Below are 15,000 nucleotides of genomic sequence, written 5' to 3'. Positions count from 1 at the left end.
GTGTGCGTTGTCAGTCCGGCACGTCCCGTGCCTGTTCCACCGGTGGCTGGTCCGGCACCGGTCAGATGCTTCACGCCAGAGGTAGAGCAATCCGCTCCACCAGTGTGCAGTCCAGCTCCGGCCAGCGGGGCCAGACCGGACCAGGGGTACTTTGGGGGGTTGGAGAGGGAGCGGGGATCAGGCCCGGAACCGGATCCGCCGCCTAAGCGGAGTGCCCACCCGGTCCCTCCCCTGTGGTGTTTGGTGGGCGCGGTCGGAGTCCGCGCCTTTAGGGGGGGGTACTGTCACGCCCTGGCTCTGGGGACTCTAATATGTTGAGCCAGGGTGTGTATAGTCTATGTGTGTTCTAGGTTTCACTTTCTGGTTTTGTAGATCAATGTTGACCAGGGTGGCTCCCAATCAGAGACGGCTGTAGCTCGTTGTCTCTGATTGGGAGTCATACTTAGGTAGCCGTTTGGCACTCATTCATTGTGGTTTCTTGTTCGTATTTGGTTTGTGTTTACCATTGACTGTCACGTCATCGTTTTGTTGTTTTGATCGTGTGATCATTCTATAAATAAATATGTTCGCCTTCAACGCTGCGCCTTGGTCCTCCTCTCTCACCGACGATCGTGACATCAATGTACCCAGAGGAGGATGGAAACTAGCTGTCCTCCGGCTACACCATGTTGCTACCCTACAGAGTGCTGTTGAGGCTACTGTAGACCTTCTTTGCAAAATATTGTGTTTTAATCAATTATTTGATGACGCGATTATGTTTAGTATAGTTTTATCTAAAAATGATAATTTTTATGAAATTCACTGAGGATGGTCCTCCCTTTCCTTCTCTGAGGAGCCTCCAATGATGTATAGGTAGTTGAAGCTGCCATATGACACATTCCATAGCCACATTGCAGACACATTGGTTTCATATTGCAGACACATTGGTTTCATATTGCAGACACATTGGTTTCATATTGCAGACACATTGGTTTCATATTGCAGACACATTGGTTTCATATTGCAGACACATTGGTTTCACATTGCAGACACATTGGTTTCATATTGCAGACACATTGGTTTCACATTGCAGACACATTGGTTTCACATTGCAGACACATTGGTTTCATATTGCAGACACATTGGTTTCATATTGCAGACACATTGGTTTCATATTGAAGACACAGTACTCAAATGCGTAGATTTTTTAAAATCTTATCAAATGATAGCCCCTGTAGCTCAGTTGGTAGAGCATGGCGCTTGCAACGCCAGGGTTGTGGGTTCGTTTCCCACAGGGGGGGTAGTATGAAAATGTATACACTCACTAACTGTAAGTCGCTCTGGATAAGAGCGTCTGCTAAATGACTAAAATGTAAATAGCACATCTTCCATAGCTTCTCTCTTTCCCCCCACCCTCCTCCTCTCCCCTCTCCCCTCTCCCCTCTCTCCCCCCACCCTCCACCTCTAGCTGTGTTCTGTGGAGACCCAGGTGTCCCGGCCCAGGGGAAAAGGGAGGACCGTGGGTTCACCTACCTCTCCTCTGTCTCCTTCTCCTGCTCTCCTCCTTTGGTGTTGGTGGGCTCAGCCAGACGATACTGTCAGTATGATGGCATGTGGAGCGGCACTCAGCCATCCTGCATAGGTAAGAATGGGTCCTACTAGCTATCAGGAACCAACTCAGACCAGGCACTCAGCCATCCTGCATTGGTAAGAATGGGTCCTACTAGCTATCAGGAACCAACTCAGACCAGGCACTCAGCCATCCTGCATTGGTAAGAATGGGTCCTACTAGCTATCAGGAACCAACTCAGACCAGGCACTCAGCCATCCTGCATAGGTAAGAATGGGTCCTTCTAGCTATCAGGAACCAACTCAGACCAGGCACTCAGCCATCCTGCATTGGTAAGAATGGGTCCTTCTAGCTATCAGGAACCAACTCAGACCAGGCACTCAGCCATCCCATACCAGAGACATGTACTGTATTCAGAGAGTTGGGTTTCTACATTATGATGCATTTACATGATGACCCTAAATGGTATTGCAGGAATGTTAGAACCCCAACAACATAACACGCTGAATATTTAAATAACGTTATTTAACGGAATGTCTAGAATAAGAACAATATTCAACATTCTAAAGTTGGTCAAACTCTGTAAATATCCACTGAGTGGACAAACACCTGGTCTTTCCATGACTTAGACTGACCGGGTGAATCCAGGTGAAAGCTATGATCCCTTATTGATGCACCGGGGGCCTCCTCTGTCTATGTTTCAGATCCCAGTCACACCACCTGTGGAGACCCTGGAACCCCCCTGTTTGGAAACCAGAACAACACCCAAGGCTACCAGGTTACAATACTGTGGGGATGTGTGGTGGGAATGCAGGCTACCAGGTTACAATACTGTGGGGATGTGTGGGAATGCAGGCTACCAGGTTACAATACTGTGGGGATGTGTGGGAATGCAGGCTACCAGGTTACAATACTGTGGGGATGTGTGGTGGGAATGCAGGCTACCAGGTTACAATACTGTGGGGATGTGTGGTGGGAATGCAGGCTACCAGGTTACAATACTGTGGGGATGTGTGGGAATGCAGGCTACCAGGTTACAATACTGTGGGGATGTGTGGTGGGAATGCAGGCTACCAGGTTACAATACTGTGGGGATGTGTGGTGGGAATGCAGGCTACCAGGTTACAATACTGTGGGGATGTGTGGTGGGAATGCAGGCTACCAGGTTACAGTACTGTGGGGATGTGTGGTGGGAATGCAGGCTACCAGGTTACAATACTGTGGGGATGTGTGGTGGGAATGCAGGCTACCAGGTTACAATACTGTGGGGATGTGTGGTGGGAATGCAGGCTACCAGGTTACAATACTGTGGGGATGTGTGGTGGGAATGCAGGCTACCAGGTTACAATACTGTGGGGATGTGTGGGAATGCAGGCTACCAGGTTACAATACTGTGGGGATGTGTGGTGGGAATGCAGGCTACCAGGTTACAATACTGTGGGGATGTGTGGGAATGCAGGCTACCAGGTTACAATACTGTGGGGATGTGTGGGAATGCAGGCTACCAGGTTACAATACTGTGGGGATGTGTGGGAAACCCTGACGTGTGTATCTAACCCTGACGTGTATATCTAACCCTGACGTGTGTATCTAACCCTGACGTGTGTATCTAACCCTGACGTGTGTATCTAACCCTGACGTGTGTATCTAACCCTGACGTGTGTATCTAACCCTGACGTGTGTATCTAACCCTGACGTGTGTATCTAACCCTAACCCTGACGTGTGTATCTAACCCTAACGTGTGTGTCTAACCCTGACGTGTGTGTCTAACCCTGACGTGTGTATCTAACCCTGACGTGTGTATCTAACCCTGACGTGTGTATCTAACCCTGACGTGTGTATCTAACCCTAACCCTGACGTGTGTATCTAACCCTGACGTGTGTATCTAACCCTGACGTGTATATCTAACCCTAACCCTGACGTGTGTATCTAACCCTAACCCTGACGTGTGTATCTAACCCTGACGTGTATATCTAACCCTAACGTGTGTGTCTAACCCTGACGTGTATATCTAACCCTAACCCTGACGTGTGTATCTAACCCTAACCCTGACGTGTGTATCTAACCCTGACGTGTATATCTAACCCTGACGTGTGTATCTAACCCTAACCCTGACGTGTGTATCTAACCCTAACCCTGACGTGTGTATCTAACCCTGACGTGTATATCTAACCCTAACCGTGTGTGTCTAACCCTGACGTGTATATCTAACCCGCGGTGTATCTAACCCTGACGTGTGTATCTAACCCTAACCCTGACGTGTGTATCTAACCCTGACGTGTATATCTAACCCTAACCCTGACGTGTGTATCTAACCCTGACGTGTATATCTAACCCTAACCCTGACGTGTGTATCTAACCCTAACGTGTGTATCTAACCCTGACGTGTGTATCTAACCCTGACGTGTGTGTCTAACCCTGACGTGTGTGTCCACCCTACAGATCAGCAGTACTGTATTGTTCAGCTGTAGGAAGGGTTACCTGCTCCAAGGCTCTGTAACACGCACCTGTCTACCCAACCTCACCTGGAGCGGCTTCCAACCAGAGTGTATAGGTTAGTGTACACACACACACAGACACAGACACACACACACACACACACACACACACACACACACACACACACACACACACACACACACACACACACACACACACACACACACACACACACACACACACACACACACACACACACACACACACACACACACTCACACTCACACTCACACTCACACTCACACTCACACTCACACTCACACACACACACAGACACACACACACACACACACAGACACACAGACAGAGCGGCTTCCAACCAGAGTGTAAAGGACCTCCCCTAATGTGCACCCTGGATGTAGAGACAGAGTATTAACACTAATGTGCACCCTGGATGTAGAGACAGAGTATTAACACTAATGTGCACCCTGGATGTAGAGACCGATTATTAACACTAATGTGCACCCTGGATGTAGAGACAGATTATTAACACTAATGTCTACCCTGGATGTAGAGACAGAGTATTAACACTAATGTGCACCCTGGATGTAGAGACAGATTATTAACACTAATGTGCACCCTGGATGTAGAGACAGATTATTAACACTAATGTGCACCCTGGATGTAGAGACAGATTATTAACACTAATGTGCACCCTGGATGTAGAGACAGATTATTAACACTAACGTGCACCCTGGATGTAGAGACAGAGTATTAACACTAATGTGCACCCTGGATGTAGAGACAGATTATTAACACTAATGTGCACCCTGGATGTAGAGACAGATTATTAACACTAATGTGCACCCTGGATGTAGAGACAGAGTATTAACACTAATGTGCACCCTGGATGTAGAGACAGATTATTAACACTAATGTGCACCCTGGATGTAGAGACAGAGTATTAACACTAATGTGCACCCTGGATGTAGAGACATATTATTAACACTAATGTGCACCCTGGATGTAGAGACAGAGTATTAACACTAATGTGCACCCTGGATGTAGAGACAGATTATTAACACTAATGTGCACCCTGGATGTAGAGACAGAGTATTAACACTAATGTGCACCCTGGATGTAGAGACAGAGTATTAACACTAATGTGCACCCTGGATGTAGAGACAGATTATTAACACTAATGTGCACCCTGGATGTAGAGACAGAGTATTAACACTAATGTGCACCCTGGATGTAGAGACAGATTATTAACACTAATGTGCACCCTGGATGTAGAGACAGATTATTAACACTAATGTGCACCCTGGATGTAGAGACAGATTATTAACACTAATGTGCACCCTGGATGTAGAGACCGATTATTAACACTAATGTGCACCCTGGATGTAGAGACAGATTATTAACACTAATGTCTACCCTGGATGTAGAGACAGAGTATTAACACTAATGTGCACCCTGGATGTAGAGACAGATTATTAACACTAATGTGCACCCTGGATGTAGAGACAGATTATTAACACTAATGTGCACCCTGGATGTAGAGACAGATTATTAACACTAATGTGCACCCTGGATGTAGAGACAGAGTATTAACACTAATGTGCACCCTGGATGTAGAGACAGATTATTAACACTAATGTGCACCCTGGATGTAGAGACAGAGTATTAACACTAATGTGCACCCTGGATGTAGAGACATATTATTAACACTAATGTGCACCCTGGATGTAGAGACAGAGTATTAACACTAATGTGCACCCTGGATGTAGAGACAGATTATTAACACTAATGTGCACCCTGGATGTAGAGACAGAGTATTAACACTAATGTGCACCCTGGATGTAGAGACAGAGTATTAACACTAATGTGCACCCTGGATGTAGAGACAGATTATTAACACTAATGTGCACCCTGGATGTAGAGACAGAGTATTAACACTAATGTGCACCCTGGATGTAGAGACAGATTATTAACACTAATGTGCACCCTGGATGTAGAGACAGATTATTAACACTAATGTGCACCCTGAATGTAGAGACAGATTATTAACACTAAGTATTGTTTATCACTGTCTCTAAGCCTCCCTTTGGTTTTTTTCTGTCTGGAACATTACATTTAGCGCTAGTCTTCTAAATCCATCTGACTGTTCTCCCTCCATCTCTCCTCCCTGTCTTCTAAATCCATCTGACTGTTCTCCCTCCATCTCTCCTCCCTGTCTTCTAAATCCATCTGACTGTTCTCCCTCCATCTCTCCTCCCTGTCTTCTAAATCCATCTGACTGTTCTCCCTCCATCTCTCCTCCCTGTCTACTAAATCCATCTGACTGTTCTCCCTCCATCTCTCCTCCCTGTCTACTAAATCCATCTGACTGTTCTTCCTCCATCTCTCCTCCCTGTCTTCTAAATCCATCTGACTGTTCTCCCTCCATCTCTCCTCCCTGTCTACTAAATCCATCTGACTGTTCTCCCTCCATCTCTCCTCCCTGTCTTCTAAATCCATCTGACTGTTCTCCCTCCATCTCTCCTCCCTGTCTTCTAAATCCATCTGACTGTTCTCCCTCCATCTCTCCTCCCTGTCTTCTAAATCCATCTGACTGTTCTTCCTCCATCTCTCCTCCCTGTCTTCTAAATCCATCTGACTGTTCTCCCTCCATCTCTCCTCCCTGTCTACTAAATCCATCTGACTGTTCTCCCTCCATCTCTCCTCCCTGTCTTCTAAATCCATCTGACTGTTCTCCCTCCATCTCTCCTCCCTGTCTTCTAAATCCATCTGACTGTTCTCCCTCCATCTCTCCTCCCTGTCTTCTAAATCCATCTGACTGTTCTCCCTCCATCTCTCCTCCCTGTCTTCTAAATCCATCTGACTGTTCTCCCTCCATCTCTCCTCCCTGTCTTCTAAATCCATCTGACTGTTCTCCCTCCATCTCTCCTCCCTGTCTTCTAAATCCATCAACTGTTCTCCCTCCATCTCTCCTCCCTGTCTTCTAAATCCATCTGACTGTTCTCCCTCCATCTCTCCTCCCTGTCTACTAAATCCATCTGACTGTTCTCCCTCCATCTCTCCTCCCTGTCTTCTAAATCCATCTGACTGTTCTCCCTCCATCTCTCCTCCCTGTCTTCTAAATCCATCTGACTGTTCTCCCTCAATCTCTCCTCCCTGTCTTCTAAATCCATCTGACTGTTCTCCCTCCATCTCTCCTCCCTGTCTTCTAAATCCATCTGACTGTTCTCCCTCCATCTCTCCTCCCTGTCTTCTAAATCCATCTGACTGTTCTCCCTCCATCTCTCATCCCTGTCTTCTAAATTCATCTGACTGTTCTCCCTCCATCTCTCCTCCCTGTCTTCTAAATCCATCTGACTGTTCTCCCTCCATCTCTCCTCCCTGTCTTCTAAATCCATCTGACTGTTCTCCCTCCATCTCTCCTCCCTGTCTTCTAAATCCATCTGACTGTTCTCCCTCCATCTCTCCTCCCTGTCTTCTAAATCCATCTGACTGTTCTCCCTCCATCTCTCCTCCCTGTCTTCTAAATCCATCTGACTGTTCTCCCTCCATCTCTCCTCCCTGTCTACTATATCCATCTGACTGTTCTCCCTCCATCTCTCCTCCCTGTCCTCTAAATCCATCTGACTGTTCTCCCTCCATCTCTCCTCCCTGTCTTCTAAATTCATCTGACTGTTCTCCCTCCATCTCTCCTCCCTGTCTTCTAAATCCATCTGACTGTTCTCCCTCCATCTCTCCTCCCTGTCTTCTAAATCCATCTGACTGTTCTACCTCCATCTCTCCTCCCTGTCTTCTAAATCCATCTGACTGTTCTCTCTCCATCTCTCCTCCCTGTCTTCTAAATCCATCTGACTGTTCTCCCTCTCTCCTCTCTCTCTCTCCCTCTCCTCCTTTCACCCGCTCCACCCTCTCTCCCTCTCCACCCTCCCTCCCCCTCCCTCTCTACCCCTCCCTCCTCTCTCTCTATCCCCCCACCTTCCCTCCCTCCCTCCCCCTCTCCCTCTCCACCGTCCCTCCATCTCCCTCTCCACCCTCCCTCCCACTCCCTCTCCACCCTCCCTCCCTCTCCCTCTCCACCCTCCCTCCCTCTCCACCCTCCCTCCCACTCCCTCTCCACCCTCCCTCCCTCTCCCTCTCCACCCTCCCTCCCTCTCCACCCTCCCCCACACTCCCTCTCTCTCTCCCCCTTCCCCCTCCCTCTCTCCCCATCTCACCAGCCCACCACTGTAGCCAGCCAGAGTTGCCCAGCCAGGCGGATGTGTCGGCCATAGAGCTGCCATCTCTGGGGTACACCCTGATCTACACCTGTCAACCAGGATTTTACCTGGCTGGGGGGTCAGAACACAGGACCTGCCGGGCCGATGGGAGCTGGACCGGGAAGCAACCTGTCTGTGCTGGTACGGGCAACACACACGTGGACAGTACACATACACACACACACACACACACACACACACACACACACACACACACACACACACACACACACACACACACACACACACACACACACACACACACACATACACACACACACACACACATACATCATACACACACACACACACACACATACACACACACACATACACACACACACACACACACACACATACACACACACACACACACACACAAATACACACACACACACACAAACACAGGGTTGATTTACAGTTCGCCCTGCCCAGGCTGTTTGTCAGCGTGACTCAGATCATGTCCTTTCCTGTCGCTGCAGGTGTGTGTGTGTGTGTGTGTGTGTGCGTGCGTGAGTGTGTCCTGTGCTTCCTGTCACTAGCAGCGACCCTCGCTCAGGGTACCAGGGAATTATGTCTGGGGAGAGAGGGAGTCAGTCAAACAGGAAGTGCTAATGATGACTTCCTGTTGTTGCTGTTGTTTCAGCTGATATCCGTCCCAGTGGGAAGACAGTGGGGACCGTCCAGGAGCCGCCCAACCCCCAACTACCAGGTAACTAATCTACAATAAGACAGGCAGTAAGAAATGAAAGGCTAGAAATACAGAAATACTCTTTCTGTCTGGTAAATACACTACAACTTGTTACAAGACAACAATAACAAATCAACATGTCTCCAAAGACCCTGGGACAGACTAGAATCCTAACCAACTGCCCCGCGCTACAGAAACAGGCCCCTGGGACTAACCGGTGCCCCCGCACATTGACTCTGTACCGGTACCCCCTGTATATATCCTTCCTACTGTTATTACACATTGACTCTGTACCGGTACCCCCTGTATATAGCCTCCCTACTGTTATTTCACATTGACTCTGTACCAGTACCCCCCTGTATATAGCCTCCCTACTGTTATTTCACATTGACTCTGTACCGGTACCCCTTGTATAGCCTCCCTACTGTTATTACACATTGACTCTGCACCGGTACCCCCTGTATATAGCCTCCCTACTGTTATTACACATTGACTCTGTACCGGTACCCCCCTGTATATAGCCTCCCTACTGTTATTTCACATTGACTCTGTACCAGTACCCCCCTGTATATAGCCTCCCTACTGTTATTTTATTTTCCTGCTCTTTAATTATTTGCTTTTTTTACTCAACACTTTTTTTAATTTTCTTAAAAACTGCATTGTTGGCTAATGGCTTGTAAGTAAGCATTTCACTGTAACGTCTACACCTGTTGTATTTGGCGCATGTGGCAAATGAAATTTAATTTAATTTGACAGACTAGCGTCCTGTCAAACTACCCCGCGCTACAGAAACAGGCCCTGGGACAGACTAGCATCCTGTCAAACTGTCTAAAGCTACAGAAACAGGCCCTGGGACAGACTAGCATCCTGTCAAACTGTCTAAAGCTACAGAAACAGGCCCTGGGACAGACTAGCATCCTGTCAAACTGTCTAAAGCTACAGAAACAGGCCCTGGGACAGACTAGCATCCTGTCAAACTGTCTAAAGCTACAGAAACAGGCCCTGGGACAGACTAGCATCCTGTCAAACTGTCTAAAGCTACAGAAACAGGACCTGGGACACACTAGCATCCTGTCAAACTGTCTAAAGCTACAGAAACAGGCCCTGGGACAGACTAGCATCCTGTCAAACTGTCTAAAGCTACAGAAACAGGCCCTGGGACAGACTAGCATCCTGTCAAACTGTCTAAAGCTACAGAAACAGGACCTGGGACAGACTAGCATCCTGTCTAAAGCTACAGAAACAGGACAGACTAGCATCCTGTCTAAAGCTACAGAAACAGGCCATGGGACAGACTAGCATCCTGTCAAACTGTCTAGACTAGCATCCTGTCTAAAGCTACAGAAACAGGACAGACTAGCATCCTGTCTAAAGCTACAGAAACAGGCCCTGGGACAGACTAGCATCCTGTCAAACTGTCTAAAGCTACACAAACAGGCCCTGGGACAGACTAGCATCCTGTCTAACTGTCTAAAGCTACAGAAACAGGCCCTGGGACAGACTAGCATCCTGTCAAACTGTCTAAAGCTACAGAAACAGGCCCTGGGACACATTAGCATCCTGTCAAACTGTCTAAAGCTACAGAAACAGGCCCTGGGACAGACTAGCATCCTGTCAAACTGTCTAAAGCTACAGAAACAGGCCCTGGGACAGACTAGCATCCTGTCAAACTGTCTAAAGCTACAGAAACAGGACCTGGGACAGACTAGCATCCTGTCTAAAGCTACAGAAACAGGACAGACTAGCATCCTGTCTAAAGCTACAGAAACAGGCCCTGGGACAGACTAGCATCCTGTCAAACTGTCTAAATCTACAGAAACAGGCCCTGGGACAGACTAGCATCCTGTCAAACTGTCTAAAGCGACAGAAACAGGCCCTGGGACAGACTAGCATCCTGTCAAACTGTCTAAAGCTACAGAAACAGGCCCTGGGACAGACTAGCATCCTGTCTAAAGCTACAGAAACAGACCCTGGGACAGACTAGCATCCTGTCAAACTGTCTAAAGCTACAGAAACAGGCCCTGGGACAAACTAGCATCCTGTCAAACTGTCTAAAGCTACAGAAACAGGCCCTGGGACAGACTAGCATCCTGTCAAACTGTCTAAAGCTACAGAAGCAGGCCCTGGGACTACAGAAACAGGCCCTGGGACAGACTAGCATCCTGTCAAACTGTCTAAAGCTACACAAACAGGCCCTGGGACAGACTAGCATCCTGTGAAACTGTCTAAAGCTACAGAAACAGGACCTGGGACAAACTAGCATCCTGTCAAACTGTCTAAAGCTACAGAAACAGGCCCTGGAACAGACTAGCATCCTGTCAAACTGCCTCGCGCCACAGAAACATGATTCTGTCCCTATAGGCTGTTCTGGCTTGAAATACAAACAAATATTTTGTCTAAAGTTTGTCTGAAAGCTAAGAGTTTGTATATCCACCAATGACAAAGTTACTTCCAACTAAGTTTGTTGAAGTTTTAGATATTGACAATCTCTTGCCTTTTGCTACTTGTGAAATGTGACAGTTTTCACTTTCCTAAATGGACTGATTCTGTTCCTTTGGAAATGATGAAGTAAAATACTGAAACTGAGTTTTAACTATTGATTTTGTCTCCATTTAATCCCTCTTTCTCTCCCCTCCCTCCCTCCCTCCGTCCCTCCCCTCCACAGTTCCGGTTGGTGTGTTTGCTAAAAACAGCCTGTGGAGAGGATCTTATGAGTACCTGGGGAAGAAGCAGCCAGCCATGCTGAGCATCACCTCCTATGAACCCTTCAACAACCGAGTTAATGGAACACTCATCGACCACAGTGGGGTGGAACTCAAACTGGCTGGTGAGTCTGTTGTGACATTAGGTTCTTTAACTGTGAAAACATAAACCACATTTTTGGATTGATATGGATTATTCACTATATAGGGGATAGAACAAATGGGGTCCAAATTATACAATTTCTATGTACTTAACCAGTCTCCATCCCTCCCTCCCTCCCTCGCTCCCACCCTATCTCCCACCCTATCTCCCTCCCTCCCTCCCTCCCTCCCTCCCTCCCTCGCTCCCACCCTATCTCCCACCCTCCCTCCCTCCCTCCCTCCCTCCCTCCCTCCCTCGCTCCCACCCCTATCTCCCACCCTATCTCCCTCCCTCCCTCCCTCCCTCCCTCCCTCCCTCCCTCCCTCCCTCCCTATCTCCCTCCCTCCCTATCTCCCTCCCTCCCTCCTCCCTCCCTCCCTCCCTCCCTCCCTATCTCCCTCCCTCCCTCCCTCCCTATCTCCCTCCCACCCTCCCCTCCCTCCCTCCCTCCCTATCGCTCTCTCGCTCCCTCGCTCCCTCCCTCCCTCCCTCCCTCCCTCCCTCCCTCCCTCCCTCCCTATCCCTCCCTCCCTCCCTTCTCTCCCTCCCTCCCTCCCTCCCTCCCCCCTCCCCCCTCCCCCCTCCCTCCCTCCCTCCCTCCCTCTCTCTCTCTGTCAGGTACCTATAAGAGAGAGGAGTCTCATCTCCTGCTGCAGGTGCGTCAGATCAGAGGTCCTGTGGAGATCTTTGTCAACAAGTTCAAGATGGACAACTGGGCCCTCGACGGACATGTAAGTAAAACACCAGGGTAATTCTGAACAGTAAAACACCAGGGTAATTCTGAACAGTAAAACACCAGGGTAATTCTGAACAGTAAAACACCAGGGTAAATCTGAACAGTAAAACACCAGGGTAAATCTGAACAGTAAAACACCAGGGTAATTCTGAACAGTAAAACACCAGGGTAATTCTGAACAGTAAAACACCAGGGTAATTCTGAACAGTAAAACACCAGGGTAATTCTGAACAGTAAAACACCAGGGTAAATCTGAACAGTAAAACACCAGGGTAATTCTGAACAGTAAAACACCAGGGTAATTCTGAACAGTAAAACACCAGGGTAATTCTGAACAGTAAAACACCAGGGTAATTCTGAACAGTAAAACACCAGGGTAAATCTGAACAGTAAAACACCAGGGTAATTCTGAACAGTAAAACACCAGGGTAAATCTGAACAGTAAAACACCAGGGTAAATCTGAACAGTAAAACACCAGGGTAATTCTGAACAGTAAAACACCAGGGTAAATCTGAACAGTAAAACACCAGGGTAAATCTGAACAGTAAAACACCAGGGTAATTCTGAACAGTAAAACACCAGGGTAAATCTGAACAGTAAAACACCAGGGTAATTCTGAACAGTAAAACACCAGGGTAAATCTGAACAGTAAAACACCAGGGTAATTCTGAACAGTAAAACACCAGGGTAAATCTGAACAGTAAAACACCAGGGTAAATCTTAACAGTAAAACACCAGGGTAATTCTGAACAGTAAAACACCAGGGTAATTCTGAACAGTAAAACACCAGGGTAATTCTGAACAGTAAAACACCAGGGTAATTCTGAACAGTAAAACACCAGGGTAAATCTGAACAGTAAAACACCAGGGTAAATCTGAACAGTAAAACACCAGGGTAATTCTGAACAGTAAAACACCAGGGTAATTCTGAACAGTAAAACACCAGGGTAAATCTGAACAGTAAAACACCAGGGTAATTCTGAACAGTAAAACACCAGGGTAATTCTGAACAGTAAAACACCAGGGTAATTCTGAACAGTAAAACACCAGGGTAAATCTGAACAGTAAAACACCAGGGTAATTCTGAACAGTAAAACACCAGGGTAATTCTGAACAGTAAAACACCAGGGTAAATCTGAACAGTAAAACACCAGGGTAATTCTGAACAGTAAAACACCAGGGTAAATCTGAACAGTAAAACACCAGGGTAATTCTGAACAGTAAAACACCAGGGTAAATCTGAACAGTAAAACACCAGGGTAATTCTGAACAGTAAAACACCAGGGTAAATCTGAACAGTAAAACACCAGGGTAATTCTGAACAGTAAAACACCAGGGTAAATCTGAACAGTAAAACACCAGGGTAAATCTGAACAGTAAAACACCAGGGTAATTCTGAACAGTAAAACACCAGGGTAATTCTGAACAGTAAAACACCAGGGTAATTCTGAACAGTAAAACACCAGGGTAATTCTGAACAGTAAAACACCAGGGTAAATCTGAACAGTAAAACACCAGGGTAAATCTGAACAGTAAAACACCAGGGTAATTCTGAACAGTAAAACACCAGGGTAATTCTGAACAGTAAAACACCAGGGTAATTCTGAACAGTAAAACACCAGGGTAATTCTGAACAGTAAAACACCAGGGTAATTCTGAACAGTAAAACACCAGGGTAAATCTGAACAGTAAAACACCAGGGTAATTCTGAACAGTAAAACACCAGGGTAATTCTGAACAGTAAAACACCAGGGTAAATCTGAACAGTAAAACACCAGGGTAATTCTGAACAGTAAAACACCAGGGTAAATCTGAACAGTAAAACACCAGGGTAATTCTGAACAGTAAAACACCAGGGTAAATCTGAACAGTAAAACACCAGGGTAATTCTGAACAGTAAAACACCAGGGTAATTCTGAACAGTAAAACACCAGGGTAATTCTGAACAGTAAAACACCAGGGTAAATCTGAACAGTAAAACACCAGGGTAAATCTGAACAGTAAAACACCAGGGTAAATCTGAACAGTAAAACACCAGGGTAAATCTGAACAGTAAAACACCAGGGTAAATCTGAACAGTAAAACACCAGGGTAATTCTGAACAGTAAAACACCAGGGTAAATCTGAACAGTAAAACACCAGGGTAAATCTGAACAGTAAAACACCAGGGTAAATCTGAACAGTAAAACACCAGGGTAAATCTGAACAGTAAAACACCAGGGTAATTCTGAACAGTAAAACACCAGGGTAATTCTGAACAGTAAAACACCAGGGTAAATCTGAACAGTAAAACACCAGGGTAATTCTGAACAGTAAAACACCAGGGTAAATCTGAACAGTAAAACACCAGGGTAAATTCTGAACAGTAAAACACCAGGGTAAATCTGAACAGTAAAACACCAGGGTAAATCTGAACAGTAAAACACCAGGGTAAATCTGAACAGTAAAACACCAGGGTAAT

General features: G+C 46.8%; 1 protein-coding gene across 1 annotated transcript in view; it reads left to right on the top strand.

Moving 5' to 3' along the window:
• Positions 1 to 15,000, top strand: part of LOC121557835 (CUB and sushi domain-containing protein 1-like) — a gene marked incomplete at its 5' end in the record, with an annotated part of 215,223 nt that overhangs the window by 187,602 nt on the left and 12,621 nt on the right. Inside the window, 7 exon segments of the mRNA XM_045215419.1 lie at positions 1,448 to 1,621; positions 2,254 to 2,327; positions 3,994 to 4,105; positions 8,229 to 8,408; positions 8,914 to 8,979; positions 11,624 to 11,785; positions 12,421 to 12,533. Coding sequence (XP_045071354.1) covers positions 1,448 to 1,621; positions 2,254 to 2,327; positions 3,994 to 4,105; positions 8,229 to 8,408; positions 8,914 to 8,979; positions 11,624 to 11,785; positions 12,421 to 12,533 — 881 coding nt within the window.

This window comes from Coregonus clupeaformis, unplaced genomic scaffold, assembly GCF_020615455.1.
Source record: "Coregonus clupeaformis isolate EN_2021a unplaced genomic scaffold, ASM2061545v1 scaf0441, whole genome shotgun sequence".
Classification (NCBI taxonomy): Eukaryota; Metazoa; Chordata; class Actinopteri; order Salmoniformes; family Salmonidae; genus Coregonus; species Coregonus clupeaformis.
This window is presented reverse-complemented; position numbering and strand designations above follow the sequence as displayed.